Consider the following 14,083-nt stretch of genomic DNA (forward strand, 5'->3'; position numbering starts at 1 on the left):
CCCAGCAGTTCACAGGCAGCAGACTGGGGCACAAGATCCACCTATACGTTCTGAATGGGAGAGCACCACTGCTCCTGATTCGGCCACGGCCCCTATTTAAGTCAGACAAGGAAACAGCAAGTTGTCTGTCCAATGGCGCTCCATCTCATGGACAGTTGGTCTGGTATTTTACCTGTTCCTGTATTCTGATCCTAACCTTTTGGTATTCTGACATGCCCTGACTTTTGATAACTGGCTCCTCATTCCTGCCCTCCAGTTCTGTCTCATGATCCTGACCTTGAGGTATCCTGACTCAGCCTGATTCCTGGTAACTGACTCTTGATCGCTGCCCTCCAGTTTATTTCTTGATTCTGAACTCCTGGGATTCCAACCTGGCCTGATTCCTTGGTAATTGGCCCCTAGACTTTCAGCCTGTGCCTGACACTAACCCCAAAGCCAGGTGTGGGTGGGAGGCAGAGTCTCCATCCTAGCAGTTAGGGCCCAAGGCAGCAGTTACACCCAATGGTTTGTCTCCAGCGACAGCCTCATCTAGTGGGTACAGTTCTGGGCAGCAAGTCCACGGAGTGGGTTCAGCTTCTCACAGCAACTATGCCTAACAGATACAGTTCATAGGTGACAGCTCTGCCTAACGTGTACTGTTCTTTGCAGCAACTCCGCCTTGTGAGTGCAGTTCATGGGTGGGGTAGGGAAACCTCGTCCGGGTTCCAACCCAAAGCCCTGGGAGGCTGGTTTGACTTTGCTCACCGGGTGGTGCCTTGTGTCAGCCTCAAGTCCACTTCTCTGAGTGACTTCCTAACTCCATCTGCATCCCAGCCAGCCGCCGTCTGTCCTTGGAGAGTGCTGCCTTCTGGGCTTCCCACTCTGGTCGTCTGGTCCCAGTCTCTGGATGCTGCAGCTCCCCTGTTACCGGCCTGGGTGTGGTCTCAGCTCACCTCCTTCCCTGGAGCTCCCAGAGCACATCCTTCTTCCTGGCCTGCCAGCCCTTGGCCCTGATTTAGCTCTCTCACTGCCTTTCAAACCCTGCCTCCAACCTAAGCATGCTCAGCACGGGCAGAGGGGTGGGGCCTCCTTAGCCCAGAGTTGCTCCTTAATCCCCTCTTGTCCAGTGAGGGCTTTATACACCCTGTCACACCAGGCTACCCACACCCCTGTGCTGATCAGGGAGAATTAATTTGTTCTCTTTAGTAAAACTGAAGCAATACGGCTGTTACAGAAGTATATTGCAATTTCAAGAGTTTCCTTTATTCCTGGAATTGTACTTAAGTCTTTGGATAAAAGGTGCATCACGTGAGCACTGTACCCATATGTTATAAGTTTCAGTTCCCTTCATTATCTTCTTCTACGTTTCTTCTCATCCTAGCTACATGTGCAGCATTTTGACAAAGCTATGCACTTGATTTTTATTCGCCCACCTGATTGTATGTATGTTTTATGCTAGGACATTTCTTGTGTAATGTGTCATTTTTGCCAATCTCTTTAATAAAATAATAATTTATGTTGCATTATCAAGATGAAAAGGGAATGTCAGCTTTAAGTAAAAGGATGTGAAAGTTTTATAATACAAATTTTTAGCAGATGTTATGATTTCATTTTTATTTGCAACGTTGAATTTACTAATCCCAAGAGCTGAAATATACTTTAGAATTCCATTTATTATTCTGCTGTCACATTGTCTGAGATGAGGAAACCCTTGCTTAATTACATGACGTGCATGAATTGATGCTCTATGATTAAGACACACTTCTTAGTTATTTTTTCTCTCCAGAGATTGAAATTCAGATGTCTTGTGTTGGTTGCTGATGATGAAGCCTAATATAAAATTATAAAAATTAGAGATGGAAAAGGCCATGAGCCCACCCTACACCAGTGTATGATTATTTTATTACGTAATTATTTGCTATATTTTTTTACTTTTCATCCAGTTTAGATTAAAATGTCCCAAGTGTCTATTTCCCTTGGAAGACTTCTTCAGACTAGTCAATTTCATAGGCACCTGAGCTCCATGTGGATTCAGGAATGGATCCACATGAAGGCCATTGCAAGACAAGGGTAATAGATGGAAAGTTTGATCTGACAGTAGTCTTAATTTTTTTTTCTGTCTTAATTTTTTCCTTAAATTTGAACCATTATCCCAGTGATGTCCCATTTATGTCATCCTAAAAAATTGTTCTCCATCTTTGGTGTTTACACACCTCAGATACTGTTAGATGTTATCAGATATGCCCCTCCCCCTTTTTTGTAGTTAAAAAAGAACAAAATTTGGACTGCTCAAAGTTGATAGATCAGACATTTCAGCTGTTATAAAATAAGTTTTTCTGTGATATTGAGAAATCATATGGAAAAACATCAACATCATGATAAAACTGGGATATCTTGTCAATTTGCCTAATTGTCTCTTTCAGCATTACTGCTTTCGAGATATCTTCCTCCCATTGAATATGTGTTAACACAGAGTAAAATAGACTGCAGTTTTTCCAAACAGAGCACAATTTTATGTCCTGCCCTTAATTTTGACTTCTCTACAGGTCTTTCTTTTTAATCCTATGCAATTCAGTACCAGTCCAAGCCAATAACTAAAATATTAAAAGCCTAGCACCACTACAAAAGGTATCTCCCTTCAAAACTTTATTACATTGTCATTTGTTATTACTCTTTGTTTCCAGTCTATTGGGCAGATTGCAATTCATGTATGTGTATGCATCTCCAAAACAAATTAACTATTTCTTTAAGTTTTCATGAAACAGTCTCAAAACAAAATGTATTCCATCTCTTGTATTCCCTTCATCTATTATTTTTGTAATTCTATCAGAAACCAACCAAACAAAAGAACAATAACAAAGTAATTGGGTTTATCTGTTATGATTTGTTCTTTTTGATTTCATGATGCTTTTTTCTCATATATCTATTAAGCCCCAAGATCTTTATTTGTTCTTTTAATTTATTTTAATATTTATTCCAGCAATATAATTAGGGAGTGATGTTAGATTTGTCAGAAAGTAATTGGCAGAATAATTGTTCTTTCCTTTTCTGGGAAATTGGAATACTATATTTGCATTTTCTACTCCAGTTCTCCATAAATTTTCAAAAATTAGATGGTTAATTCCTTTAACATCCATGGATGAATAACATCAGGACCCAGTGATTTTTTTTTTAATTTTTATGATTAAACTTCACCAATGTTCCCTCCTGTTTCTTACTGGGAGCTATTTTTACAAGGTCTCTATTACCTCATGATTTTTCCAAACATCTTTTCTATACTATTCCTTTGAAAGGACTGGTCTAGAATAGAGATTCTCTTCACAGTAGAAAGGTCACTGAGAAATGCCAGCTAGTCCATTATAGATTTTCCAATACAAATCCTATCCATCCCTCCCATCTTCCAAAATAAATAAGTAAACAAATAGATAATACCCCTGAGGTCTGAGTGCACATTGAAAAGTTTTACAAACAAAGACCATATCTTGCTCATGTCTGACAGAAAAATAGTGTGTTGACTGTGAAGACTGCTAGTTAAACAAACAAACTAAAGAAGTAATCCCGGCATGTGATACATCAATCTATTGCCATCCACTGATTTAACAAATAGGAAACTTTATTAGATCTACAAGCTGCGAGACAGCTTTAGGATAAAGTGGAGATCCCTCCTCCCCCTGAGTGCCTCATTACCATTGGCCAAGCAGAGAGATGCAATCCGACTGGCTCTCTTCCCACAACCATTCAACCATTAATGCCTTGGTGAGAATAATCTTGGAACATGCTTGGGACTCAGTTTAAGCATTAGGATTCATAGAGATGTGGAATTGTTTATGCAATCCTAGCCAAATAGAAGACTGATTTGATTGGAGATGCTTGCAAGGTGAGTTTGGCAGGCAGCTGTCAACCAAGCCTGCATGGATAGACCATTCAAGAATGTGATCCATAAGGTTACCAGAGTCTTTATGAAAGCCAGTGGTTTGGTGATGAAGAACAGGGACATATGGTACAATAGGCCTGAGTTTTTCTGGGACAATGGAGTGCACTTGTCAGGTGCTGGGGCAGACTTTGGCTTCAGAACATAAGGCATTGAATTAGGTAGGGTTTAGATTAAGTAAGCATGAGATACAAAGCAATGTGGGTGGGGGATGCAAGCAAGCTATTCACTGGCACCTCCAGTGTCCAGTGTGGATAAAAGGCTGAAGGGCCAGCAACCAGAAAATACAAGACACGGGATTTTGCTGGTGAATCTCAGGTCTCAGGCAAAAAAATAGACATGTACCTCTGGCAGACCAGAGTCTCTGATAACTTCTGTCCCTTACGGGAGAGAGGAAGGGGGAACGTGAGAGGGTTCAGCAGAGCAAGCTGAATCCTTAGGGTAGGCAGTAGGGAGTCTACCCTCAGTTATGGGATATATGATTGATGCCTTGTTAATCCCACACTGGACCCATCTAAATGTCTGGTGTGGGGAGACAGGGCAGATAGTGCCCCTCTCCAATATTAAATTTTGCTGACATTGCAGTCTGATGCTTAAAATCCATCCCTGTGTCTGTCCTCAGTCACTTGGGTGTCCAGATCAATACTAGCTGTGGGAGAAAGAGTGTGCCCTCGGAAGGGATCACTGGAATTCAGCAATGCAGCGCTACCTGCTTTTCTTGTTTTATAATGGTAATTCATTCTTTTAAAATGCAATTAAATATAAACATGGGAAACAAATTCATTTTGATTGTTTTTCTGCAATGATTTATCTTTTGAATAGAAGCCGTAGAACAATGCCATGTTAAATTGGCAAACGGAATATATTAAACCAAAAAAGAAGAGAGAATGAAATGGCAGCTTGAAGAATTAGAGTGGCAGCTTTGCTTCTCTCCCCCCTCCCCCCCCCCCGCTCTTCTCCCAACTGTTTGGTTATTTAAAAATACATCACTTAACTTAGCTACCAGGTAGCAACTGCATGCCATGCTGGAGTTTCCTTATTTAAATCCCCATAAGGAAATGATCTAGAGAGTTGCTTTGAAGCAAGTTTTTTATAATTGAAACCTTTGGATTGTATTAATATGTGTGACTATAACAGAGAAAACTGACAACTTCATCACTTCAGTTCCACTTTCCTTAGCTATAAAAGAGAAGGAAGTGGGGGGGGGGGAAGTGGCACAAAGAATTATCCTTTTGTAGAAGACTTTTTAAATGTTCGCGGACATAGCTCAAGCAAGTCTAATCAGTGTGTTTAAGCTCTTGAGCTGGGCTTCCTCATTTTTGTGCCCCGTGTGCTCCATTTTGTGTGTTCTTTCTGTTGCAGTGGAAGGGCCAGATTCGCCACTCTTGCTCCTGTTGACTAGTACCTTATTCCATAAGTGGTGCCATTGAAAGCAAGTCTGTGATGTGTTTTCTAATGAGTGAAGACTTACTGTGTGTGTGTAGAGCTACAATTACAGACACAGTCTGTGTGCAAGCTCTATGTAAATAGAATAGTGAGTTGCTTTTGAGAATACTACTTTAGGTTACTGCGCTGTAACATACACCCAGAAGAATATTCCATCCCAAGAACATCATCATTTTGGATCTTGTCAATTGTGCACTTAGGGGGAAGTGAAGGAGAAAATGATAGGTTGATGTGTTTATCTGTGAAGAGCTTAATGGAATGAGTTTCCCATATTTACAAGCTTCCTGAAACTGCTATAACAGTGTCAAGCCTCCAAAACAAACAAACAAACAAACAAACAAACAAACCCACTGCTTGCAAAGAAGAGCTATGAGGACTACAGGGACTGAGAGGAGTTGCAATAACCCCAGAGTGCCATGTATGGTGGCTGCTCTCTGGTCCAGACTGGTCAGCTGGCTTCGCAAGGAACAAAACACATTGCTCATTTTTTGCGTTTGGGAATTCTGGAGCTGTGCACTCAGGGAACACAGAGCTAAACCCCACTGACAAAACAAACATATATTTAGGGAAATGGGGTGTTCTCCCATCCAGATTCATCTCTGGGGGCAAGTGGGAGGTGGGGGAGAGAGAGTTGGAGATAAAGAGAGTGACTCTGCTACCAGCTGTCTAACCTGTTTCCTCAGGCACTGTATCAGGAAGGGTGCCTCCAAGCTGAAGAGGACTCTCACCTCCTAATTAATTAGTGGTGGGAGGTTTTGATCTAGTGGATCCCTTAAATTTGTCTGGTTGGTAGCTTTGTTCTGGAGCCATCAAAGATATGCCACCCAGCCCTTTTAAAAGTTTTTTTTTTCCCCTTGGCTGGTTGAATATCCTTCCTCCCCCACCCCAAGTTAGGATGTCAGAGGAGCACTGAGCATGCTCATGAGGTCCCTCAACGTTATTCTCCCAAACCTGATGGCTGTATGGTATGTTAATCAGTTGGGTCAGGTTTGTGTGTCTGCATAAGGCTGGACTCAGGCTGCAGTTATGAGGGAAGACCTTTCTGTGTACAGGGAATAAACTCTGTGACTTCAGAGGCTTCCCAGGTTACATTTCCACAGAGGCAAAGTCTGGATAGGTCTTGATGTTTCCAAGTAAATTGAATTGCGTCCATATATAAACCTGTGCCATCAATTCAATATTTGTGCAGTATTATCTGCTATTCTATAATGAGTGTGACAAAGAAAAACATGGTTTTCTGCTGTCCATGAGGAAATAAAAACACTTGCCTTTAGAGGATACCAAGACCAGGGTTTCCCAAACTTGGGACGCTGCTTGTTCAGGGAAAGCCCTTAGCGGGCCAGGCCAGTTTGTTTACCTGCAGCGTCCGCAGGTTTGGCCGATCGCGGTTCCCACTGGCCGCAGTTCGCTGCTGCAGGCCAATGGGGGCTGTGGGAAGTGGTGCGGGCCGAGGGACGTACCAACCACCGCTTCCTGCAGCCCCCATTGGCCTGCAGTGACGAACCGCGGCCAGTAGGAGCCGCGATCGGCCGAACCTGCGGACGCAGCAGGTAAACAAACCGGCCCGGCCTGCCAGGGACTTTTCCTGAACAAGCGGCTTCCCAAGTTTGGGAAACACTATATTAGACAATAATGTGACCTGAAGCTCACAATAGGAGAGACAAGGTCGGGGAGGTAATATCTTTTATTGAACCAGCTTCTGTTGGTGAGAGAGACAGGCTTTCTTACCAACAAAATTTGATCCAATAAAAGATATTACCTTACCCACCTTGTCTCCCTCTAATATCTTGGGATTGGCATGGCTACAACTACACAGCATTCACAATGGGAGCCATCTGATACATTAATGATATGTATTGTCCTTTTACATTTTGACACAGAAGTGTTTTTTTAACATGTGCTTAACAAGATACTATACCACATGTAAAATCAAGCTAATTCAGTTTGCTTATCTCTAAATAAAAACTTCATAGACTGGGAATCATTTGAAAATAGGTACAGACAATTTTTTTGATGAACTAAACAGATTGAGTTCCTTGAGTCTCTGACTATAAGTCATTTTTTTTCAAAACCTCAAATTGTTGAAAAAAATATACTAATTTGAAATTGGTAGAAAACCCAGCCACTTTTTAACCATGTCACTTCCAAATGAATTCTTACTACATATCCATCTTTTAATGTGAGATTTGCTGGAATAATATTTTCCCCTCCCACGACCTGATCCAAAGCACACTGAAGTTAATCAGAGTTTTTCCACTGCAGTAAGTTTTAGATGAAACTCCAAGAGAACATGCAAGAAGTAAATGCTACTTTTAATGTCACCTGATACACATCATTATTGGGAGTTTATAAGGGGATGCATCTAGCAGTTTAAAGCTTGTGTACATAGACATTTCTGCAGATCTAGTAAATGGATTTACAAAGGCTGTAGAGACATTTTCTATTCTAGCATTTGAACTCAGGAATGCTGGCTGCAATTTCAGTGCTTAGAACACTAAACTATGTGGAAACTGAGATAGCAACTGACAATTGCAATAGACAACATTTACAATTCTCTGTAACTTTAGGATACACCTGTGAACTACCTGCTTATGCAACTATTCCTTTGCTGATTTTTGCAGGTATAAGAACTTGTCTGATACAGCACTGGGAGAGAAAAAGAAGTTATCTGCCAAGGAGAAATGTCGTCTTGTTCTTCAGCAGTGTAAATTACAAGGGTGGCAGGTTTGTGACTTATAAAATAACTAAAATATCAGTGTAGGTCTTTAAACAAGCAAGAGGAGTAATTTCAATTGTGGGAGTCACCAGATTCTTTGCAAAAATATATTCTTTTGATGTTTTGCTGTGGGTAAGACATTACACATATTCTTTGGAATTAAATAGTCTGATTTACTGAGTTTAGTGGAACATCATTAGCTGTGATCATTGATATGTGTAGAAATATCAGTAAGCACTCTTGTTAGGAGTGAGGGTGCTCAATTAAGTGTACATACTTTGTAAATTAGTCTATTGCTTAAAGCTTTTCCAATTACATCAAAATGTCCATATTCTCCCATCAAATGTTTGTGCATGGCTGCCACCAGAGCACAGTATCTGGGCTAGATTCACAGGTTATAAGGCAAGAAGGTTATATGATCTGATCTCCTATATAAGAAAGACCAAAAGGTAGAAACATGACAAAAGACAAAGACATTTCAATAGTTTCACTTTCCCCAGACAGATTTCTTAACTCAGCTTCAGCCTGAATGTCGTAAGTGCCTTTCTGGGTTATGCCCTGCACCCTTATGATAGGGATCTCTATTAAAGCACCCTCTAATGTGTATGTTAGCTGAGTGTGCCACTAACCTTCACAATGTCATTTGGAGCTTCAAGTGTCAAGGAGGAAAAATGCTGAGGAATTGTAATTATATATTGTAGTCCAGTCAGAAAGTGCACTGCATCGTGTCTGTGGAGTTGAACTCCACGGGAGTTAGAAATAGTGCTAGAACAAGAGAATTTAAAAAGCAGTGGCCAGCAGTAAATGCCTGCAATTCAAGAACAATGATCTTGGCATTTGAAAACAAACCTAAAAGATAGGAATGCAAAAAGGGAATTATTAAACAGGATCTCTGCTGTAAAAGGGAGGGAAACTTGTGATCTCTAAAACATTGTTGATGTCCCAGCTGTAAGGTAATGTGACATGCTGAAAAGTGAATTGTGCAAAAATACAACAGTATACAATGCAATGTCCTTCAAATCAGTTGGTTAGTCTCTAAGGTGCCACAAGTACTCCTTTTCTTTTTGCGAATACAGACTAACACGGCTGTTACTCTGAAACCTTCAAATCAGAGAATCACAAAATACTTGAGAAATGCAGACAATAAGATGCAGGGATAAGAAGATTTTTAAGGTGAATTTAAAGAGAAGTAATGAATCAGTGGCTTAGAAGCACTGGGAAGGAAGATGCGCTGAGGCAAATAAACGACCTTCCCTCCATGCACATACCCCAAACAGTGGTGAGCTATGGGGAGTGGACAGAGAGGTGTCCATGACTGAAGGGGAGAAATAACCAGAGTATAAGGTTAAAATGTGAGTTTGCTGTAGGTGAAGGCCCAGTAAGTACAAGAGTTAACCAGCACAGTAGGTGACATAAAAGCAAGAATCCACATCTCCAGCATCAGTGAGTAATGTGTGCCACATAATCCCTCTTTTCATTTTTTGACTTGTTTGACTAATCATGAAAGTTGAACTTTAAATAACAGTCTAAAAGAGGAAGCTTATACAATCAGCAGTTGTCATGGATGTCCTCCTCTGTGCTACAACAGTAGAGGAATCTTTAAAAGGCAAGGGGGGGAAGCAGAAAGAAAAGAAAATGAAGAATTAATAATACAGAATGATGCCAGTGAACAAAGCCTTGAGAAAAGGAGTCACCTTGTACTGCATCACTAAAAAATCACACCAGAGGTAGGGGGTGCATGTATAACCAATTTAGTCTGTCCTATTGCCAGCAGTGATTACTTCAAATGAATCAGTGTTGGAATAGAAAATTTATTTGATGTAGGAGTTCATGAATAAGTCAAAGCAAAGTCCTCCCCGGCATTCTTGCCTGTTATTCCCTGAAGAGCACTAGCAGATTGATTGATAAATGTATAATCCAAATGAACTATGAAAAAGTAGAAGAAAGTGATGGAAATCTGAAATAACCCCCCACTTTATATGAGACCACAAGAAAAAGGGTTGCCTATAAATTCAGTGGTAGAGGAAGAAGAATAAGCACACTCTGGACTACTTTTTTCAGAGCAGAAGGGTGAAAAATTGTTTATACTTATTGCTAGAATGCGCCATGCCACCCAATTTGAGTATGCTTGATTCAGCAGCCTCCATGTTGAAAGGAAAGTATTTGTTAGAAAAGTGTTGATAGTTTTATGAAAGGTTGCTTGTTATTTGGGTAAGTTGAGCTGGAGATGATTATACTAGGACAAAAAGGAGCTTTTTTATTAAAGCTGGCATACAATACAAAGCACTTCTACTGCTGCACTTAGCTTAACTGCTGAAATGTGAGTTGTAAAAGTGCAGTCTTATTAACAAAAGACATTTTTACATCATTTTTCTGTGCTGTTGCCTTGATAGGGCTTTCTTTTCAATTTAAATACATACTTGAGCAGTGTGCAGCCATACAACAAGCTGTAGCTGTCTACTGCAAAGGAAACATTGTTAGCACACTGATATATCAAGTAAAAAAAATTAGAGCTGTCAAGCGAATAAAAAAATTAGTCGCGATTAATCACACTGTTAAACAATAATAGAATACCATTTATTTACATATTTTTGGATGTTTTCTACATTTTCAAATATATTGATTTCAATTACAACACAGGATACAAAGTGTACAGTGCTCACTTTATATTTATTTTTGATTACAAGTATTTGCACTGTAAAAAAACAAAAGAAATAGTATTTTTCAATTCACCTAATACAAGTACTGTACTGCAATCTCTTTATTGTGAAAGTTGAACTTACAAATGTAGAATTATGGACAAAAATACTGCATTCAAAAATAAAACAATGTAAAATATTAGAGCCTGCAAGTCCACTCAGTCCTACATCTTGTTCAACCAATCACTCAAACATTTGCAGGAGATAATGCTGCCTGCGTCTTGTTTACAATGTCTCCTGAAAGTGAGAACAGGCATTTGTATGGCACTGTTGTAGCTGGCTTCGCAAGATATTTACGTGCCAGATGCGCTAAAAATTCATATGTCCCTTCATTCTTCAACCACCATTCCAGGGGACATGCGTCCATGCTGATGACGGGTTCTGCTCGATAACAATCGAAAGCAGTGCAGACCAACACATGTTCATTTTCATTATCTGAGTCAGATGCCACCAGCAGAAGGTTGATTTTCTTTAATGGTAGTTTGGGTTCTGTAGTTTCTGCATTGGCGTGTTGCTCTTTTAAGACTTCTGAAAGCATGCTCCACACCTCATTCCTATCAGATTTTGGAAGGCACTTCAGATTCTTAAACCTTGGGTCGAGTGCTGTAGCTATCTTTAGAAATCTCACATTGGTACCTTCTTTGTGTTTTGTCAAATCCGCAGTGAAAGTGTTCTTAAAATGAACATGTGCTGGGTCATCATCCGAGACTTCTATAAAATGAAATATTTGGCAGAATGCGGGTAAAACAGAGCAGGGGACATACAATTCTCCTACAAAGAGTTCAGTCACAAATGTAATTAACGCATTATTTTTTTAATGAGAGTCATCAGTATGGAAGCATGTCCTGTGGAATGGTGGCCAAAGCATGAAGAGGCATACAAATGTTTAGCCTATCTGGCACTAAATACCTTGCAATGCTGGCTACAAAAGTGCCATGTAAGTGCCTGTTCTCACTTTCTAGTGACATTTTAAATAAGAAGAGGACAGCATTATCTCCTGCAAATGTAAACAATCTTGTTTGTCATAGTGATTGGCTGAACAAGAAGTAGGAGTGAGTGGACTTGTAGGCTCTGAAGTTTTACATTGTTTTGTTTTCGAGTGCAGTTATGTAATAAAAAGATCTACATTTGTAGTTGCTCTTTCATGATAACGTGATCGCACTACAGTACTTGTATGAGGCGAATTGAAAAATACTGTTTATTTTGTTTATCATTTTTACAGTGCAAACATTTTTAATAAAAAATATACACTTTTCAATTACAACACAGAATACAATATATATGAAAATGTAGAAAAACATCCAAAATATTTAATAAATTTCAATTGGTATTCTATTGTTTAACAGTGTGATTAAAACTGCTATTAATCGGGATTAATTTTTTTAATTGTGATTAATTTTTTGAGTTAATCATGTGAGTTAACTGCAATTAATTGACAGCCCTAAAAAAATCTCTAAACCAATATACACTATTCCTACTTCTTTGAGATTTCAAATGATGGGCCCAGTCCAACTCCCAGTGAATTCCAACAAAGGTTATGTAATTCCCATCACTGGAGGTTTTTAAGAACATGTTGGACAAACATCCTGTCAGGGATGGTCTAAATTCACTCGATCTTGCCTCAGATCAGGGGGTTAAACTAAATAACCCCACGAGCTCCCTTCCAGTCCTACATTTCTATGATTCTATGGAAGTTTTGCCATTGACTTTAGTGGGAGAAGAATCAGACCCAGTAAATTCAGGGACAAATTCAATAAAAGTACCCCGAGGCCATCAAACTATCCACTTTAGTGGAACACAACCAATTGGTCTTCAGCCCTTAGTCACATTCCACTAGTAAAGATTTCTAACCCTCACATTCTCTTATCATTTTCATTTTTTTAAAAAAATCAATTTTTAAAAAATATTTCACAATATTTACTAAGCAAAACACACTACTCCCACAATGTACAGCTTGAGATTGTTAGCAATGTTTGAGACAAATATATGGCACAAACAATCTTCTACTACATAATGACAGAAGAAAACTTTCATTTATTTGGATTATCATTCCCCACACAGTTGAACTTGCAAATATAAATTCAATAAAGGTGTAGTTAACATAATAGCTTATTGAGTTTTCTAGTCAAAACTCTCAACTTTAAATTTTGATTGGCCGACATCAGTAGCCTGCAGTTAATCCTTTTTCTGTTATTTTATACAGATCTTGTTTGCATCTTTGCAAACTCCATCCTAACTTTTCATTTTTATTCCCAAAAAAGTGTTTTATGATTTAAAACTGCACGGTGTAGTTATCAAAGGTTAGTCTAGCAGGGTAAGATGAACTTTCTACCTTTGAATATTAGAAATACTATTTTGGGTAAGAAACAGAAATCATATTTTTTTTTTGCTTTTTGGGAGCATTGTTTTAGCTTAATACTTTAACCCTTGGTGTAACTTCTAGCTGACCTTCTCCAGAGCCCTCAGCTATTCTTTCTTTCCGATGGCCTTAAACACTTATACCATTTAGATCTCATAAACTGAGGAGAATTGAACAGGATTGGTACGTTGGTGGGAGAATTCAGAGGAATGTTAGGTCGTGCAGGAAATGGTACTGGTAGTTCAGTGTGGCTGATTCTCTTCCTTCAGAGTCAGGTACTGAACAATTGCCTCAGCATGTTTCCAGGAGTTCAGTGCTGCTGGAGGTTTACTCATAGAAATTATTGGGGGTATAGCAGAAACCCACAGTGTTCCTGAACATACTACCCTCTCCAGTTTGGAAGACCTATAAATGTTATGTTTCAGAGTAACAGCCGTGTTAGTCTGTATTCGCAAAAAGAAAAGGAGTACTTGTGGCACCTTAGAGACTAACCAATTTATTTGAGCATGAGCTTTCGTGAGCTACAGCTCACTTCATCGCTCAAAGCTCATGCTCAAATAAATTGGTTAGTCTCTAAGGTGCCACAAGTACTCCTTTTCTTTCTATAAATGTTATGGTTCTCAGCCTTTTTAAAAAAATTAAATCCTTATGCAAGTGGAATCCCCCACTGCCTGTTTAGGATTGCTTAAAGTCCACTTTGCACCAGCAGAGTGTCAAAAGAGGAATTTAAAATAATGCAGGATTTGGTCCATGACTCTTATCAGGTACAAAGAAATGCATGTTTCATCACAACCTTAACACCACCTGGTCCTGGTGACTTATTACTATTTAATTTATCAATTTGTTCCAAAACCTCTGCTATTGACCTCAGTCTGGGACATTTCCTCAGATTTGTGACCTAAAAAGAATGGTTGAGGTGTGGGAGTCTCCCTCATGGCCTGTGCAGCAAAGGC

At 39.5% G+C, this 14,083-nt stretch overlaps 1 protein-coding gene across 13 annotated transcripts in view; it reads left to right on the forward strand.

Annotated features, from left to right (window-relative positions):
* The window catches only part of MYO16 (myosin XVI), a 602,174-nt gene that overhangs the window by 510,535 nt on the left and 77,556 nt on the right, over positions 1-14,083 (forward strand). For all 13 annotated transcript variants that reach the window (XM_075129773.1, XM_075129766.1, XM_048854910.2 and 10 more), the window contains one exon: positions 7,978-8,080. In XM_075129773.1, the coding sequence (XP_074985874.1) occupies positions 7,978-8,080 (103 nt within the window). The remainder of the gene's footprint in view (positions 1-7,977; positions 8,081-14,083) is intronic.

The sequence above is a fragment of the Caretta caretta genome, chromosome 1 (genome assembly GCF_965140235.1).
Source record: "Caretta caretta isolate rCarCar2 chromosome 1, rCarCar1.hap1, whole genome shotgun sequence".
Taxonomy (NCBI): domain Eukaryota; kingdom Metazoa; phylum Chordata; order Testudines; family Cheloniidae; genus Caretta; species Caretta caretta.